The sequence below is a fragment of the Mercurialis annua genome, linkage group LG8 (assembly GCF_937616625.2).
Source record: "Mercurialis annua linkage group LG8, ddMerAnnu1.2, whole genome shotgun sequence".
Lineage (NCBI taxonomy): Eukaryota > Viridiplantae > Streptophyta > Magnoliopsida > Malpighiales > Euphorbiaceae > Mercurialis > Mercurialis annua.
Genome location: NC_065577.1, coordinates 18,421,132 through 18,424,236, shown reverse-complemented (window position 1 = coordinate 18,424,236; position 3,105 = coordinate 18,421,132). Strand labels below are relative to the sequence as shown.

The window sequence follows — 3,105 nt, the reverse complement described above, 5'->3', positions numbered from 1 at the left end:
AGCCGCTGGTTGAGTCGACCAGCTGGTCAATGTTCGGCAAGGGGTAGCTGTCTTTGGGGCATGCTCGGTTCAGGTCTGTGAAATCTATGCACAGTCTCCATTTTCCGTTTGGCTTTTTTATGAGCACGACATTGGATAGCCACTCCGGGTAATATACTCTTCTGATGAAGCCTGCTGCTAACAGCTTATCTACTTCGAATCTGATGGCGATCTGTCTGTCTATTGCGAAGGCTCTTTTATTTTGTTTGACTGGTTTGTGTTTTGGGTCGACATTGAGTTTATGTGATATTATTGCCGGGTCAACCCCTTCTATCTCGCCTGGGGTATTAACGAATTCGACTTCGTTTCTGATCAGCATATCGGTTATCTCCTGCTTTATTGGTTTAGGTAGTTCTGCGCCTATTTGGACCGATCTTGGTGTTATTCCTGTCAGACTAACTCTTTCCAACTTTCCGTGTGGTTCGAGCTTGCCTTCATCCGAGTCTGGTATCTCCATTGTTTCAATGGCTAGGGTTTCTGATACTTCTCTCATTGCTACCAGGTAGCACTGCTTGGCTATGTCTTGTCTTCCCCTGACTGTTACCACTCCTTCTTCGGTTGGTATTTTCATGCACTAGTATTTGATGCATGTGACAGCCCCAGTATTATATAACATTGGTCTGCCGAGTATGACGTTGTAAGCAAGCGGCATATCAACAACCATAAACAGTGTTTTAAACTTCTTTGTGATGCCCACCAGGCCTCCTTCTGGTGATCCGTTTTCTTTCCCCAACTCTACCGTTAATTCTGCTACTCCTTCCGCTTGTACCGGTGTTCCTCCTAGGCCGACTAAGGGGGTTTTGACCAGTTTGAGGTTTAGTATTGAGAGTCCTATTCCGAGATACGCCTGTTTCGTGATAAGGTTAACTGAACTTCCTTCGTCCACCAGCTGTCTCATTACCCAGAAATTTTCTATCAAGCCCGAGATTACCAGTTGATCTTGGTGGGGAAAATCTATTCCTTCTCCATCAGTTGGTCCGAATTTTACCTCCGGTATAGCTTTAGCCACCGATATGTTCATCACCATTTTCTGCCTTTTGCGCCTTCCTCGCTTGTATTCTGGGTCAGTCATTCCGCCTGCTATGGTGTTAATTACTCCTGACACATTTTGTCTTTTTGGTGGCGGTGCTTCTTCCCTTTTTCCATTGTTATCCCTTTGGTTTCTTCCTCCTGAGTTGTAACTTTTGCTCTGCGCCACAAAGTCTTTTAAACGACCGACTTGTACCAAACGGTCAATTTCTTTCTTCAGACTCCCGCATTCGTCGGTGATATGGCCATGGCCATCGTGGTACTGACAATATTTTTTCCTGACTCCCTCATATTGTAGCTTGGGTGGGTATCTCACTGGCTCATTGTTGTTCTGTATCCACATTAAGATGTGTGATCTCGGTGTATTGAGTGGAATGAAGGCTTGGTCTTCAACTTTCACTGGTCTGTGTGGATCTGCTCGCTGTGGACCGACTTGTTGTTGGTTTCTTGGTCCGAACCTGTCTAGCCTAGCCGTCTGATCAAAAGTAGGCCTTGGTGTTCGGAACTATGTTGTAGTTTGTGCGGCTTTTCGTCGTTATTCTTCGTCCAAATTTATATAGTTCCAGGCTCGGTCCTTGAGCTGGGAGTAAGTTTGTACTGGGTTTGTTATCAGGTTATCTCGGAAGGCCATCATTGTTGTGTTGTCTTTCATTGCATATATCACGGTATCATCATTCAAGTTCCCTACTTCGACAGCTTCTGCATTGAATCAGCCGATATAACTCTGCAGACTTTCTCCCAACTTCTAGTAGCAGAGTTTTAAGTCACTGGACTTTTTCTTCCGCTGTATGCTCGGTGCGAAATGTGTTCGGAAAGCTCTTGCCAGCTCGTCAAAACTTCGAATATAGCCTTCTTTTAGGCTTTGATACGAGATGGCAGCTGGTCCTTTCAGGGTAGTTGGGAAGAGTTTGCTGACGGCAGCCTCGGACAAACTTTGTACCATCATGACCACTTAAAAACAACTCAAGTGTGTGATCGGATCCCCTGTTCCATTGTAATCGTCCAACTACGGTGTTTTGTAGTTTAAAGGGAAGGGTTCTTCTCGTATTTCGGCCGACAGTGGGTTTCCAATGTTCAGGAAGTTTGTGTTTCTCGGCTCTTTCCTCCTACACTTTTCCATCTCGGTTCTGACCCTTTGGGTGATTTCTTGCTCCAGATTCTTTTTCTTTGGTGAATCAGCACCAGAGCTGTGCACGCTTTCTTCGATCTCAACCCGTTTTGGTGTCTTTTTCTGTCCCTCTGGAGTTTCATGTCCGGCCTGTGCTGGCTCTGGTTTTTGTTCACGCGGATTTTTCTCGCGGTTTACTTCCTCGGGTGTTGTTTGGCCTTGGTAGAATTCCTGTGGGTGAGGTGGTGCGGTCGGTATGTACGGTGGGGTGGTAATGTTACCCTGAGATGCGGTTGGGGCTGTTGGACGAGCGTGGGCCTGTTGTACCTGTTGAAGGAAAGCTAATTGCCGAGCATGAAACTCGATGTATTCTTGGATTTGTGCTGGTGTAGGGTTTTGAATTTCTGTGGTGGTTTTTCTGGGTGTGGGGATGATGCTCGGAGTGAATGTGAGGTTGATGGGGGTTACACCCTGTCTTAAAATATTTTGAGTGGTTTGCTGCGTAGGGGTGAAGTATGATGTTGGGGGAATGTTTCCCGATGATGGCATTCCCCACGGGTAATGAGTGGTGACCCCTGATATAGGGCCTGGGTGAATACCTCCTTCCGATGTTGTGACCGGGCATAACGCGCTTTCGCCTGTGGCTCTCCGCGGCGGAGCGTTGAGCCCCTCTCCCGTTCTATTGCTTTGCGTATTATTGTCTCCGATTGCGGGATCATCTCCTTCTACTCTACTCATCCTATTAGCTTCCGGTAGAATAGAAAGGGGGAAGCTTTCTTACTTTCGTTCCCACAGACGGCGCCAAATGATAACTTGTGACTTCAGGCGACGCTCCAATCTGGTGGACGCTTCAAGGCCGTACCTATAAGGCACAACACAACCTTAAGAAGGATGCCGGAAGGGGATTCCGGCAAACCACTCCGACGGTC

The 3,105-nt window shown here is 47.1% G+C and overlaps 1 protein-coding gene across 1 annotated transcript; it reads right to left on the bottom strand.

Moving 5' to 3' along the window:
• Positions 1-613: 613 nt before the first annotated feature.
• LOC126661722 (uncharacterized) lies at positions 614-2,011 on the bottom strand. Its single transcript, XM_050355585.1, has 3 exons — positions 1,837-2,011; positions 1,667-1,767; positions 614-1,543 (listed from the first exon to the last, which is right to left on the bottom strand). Exons 1-3 carry the CDS (start codon positions 2,009-2,011, stop codon positions 614-616), a joined length of 1,206 nt encoding a protein of 401 aa, XP_050211542.1.
• Positions 2,012-3,105: the final 1,094 nt, after the last annotated feature.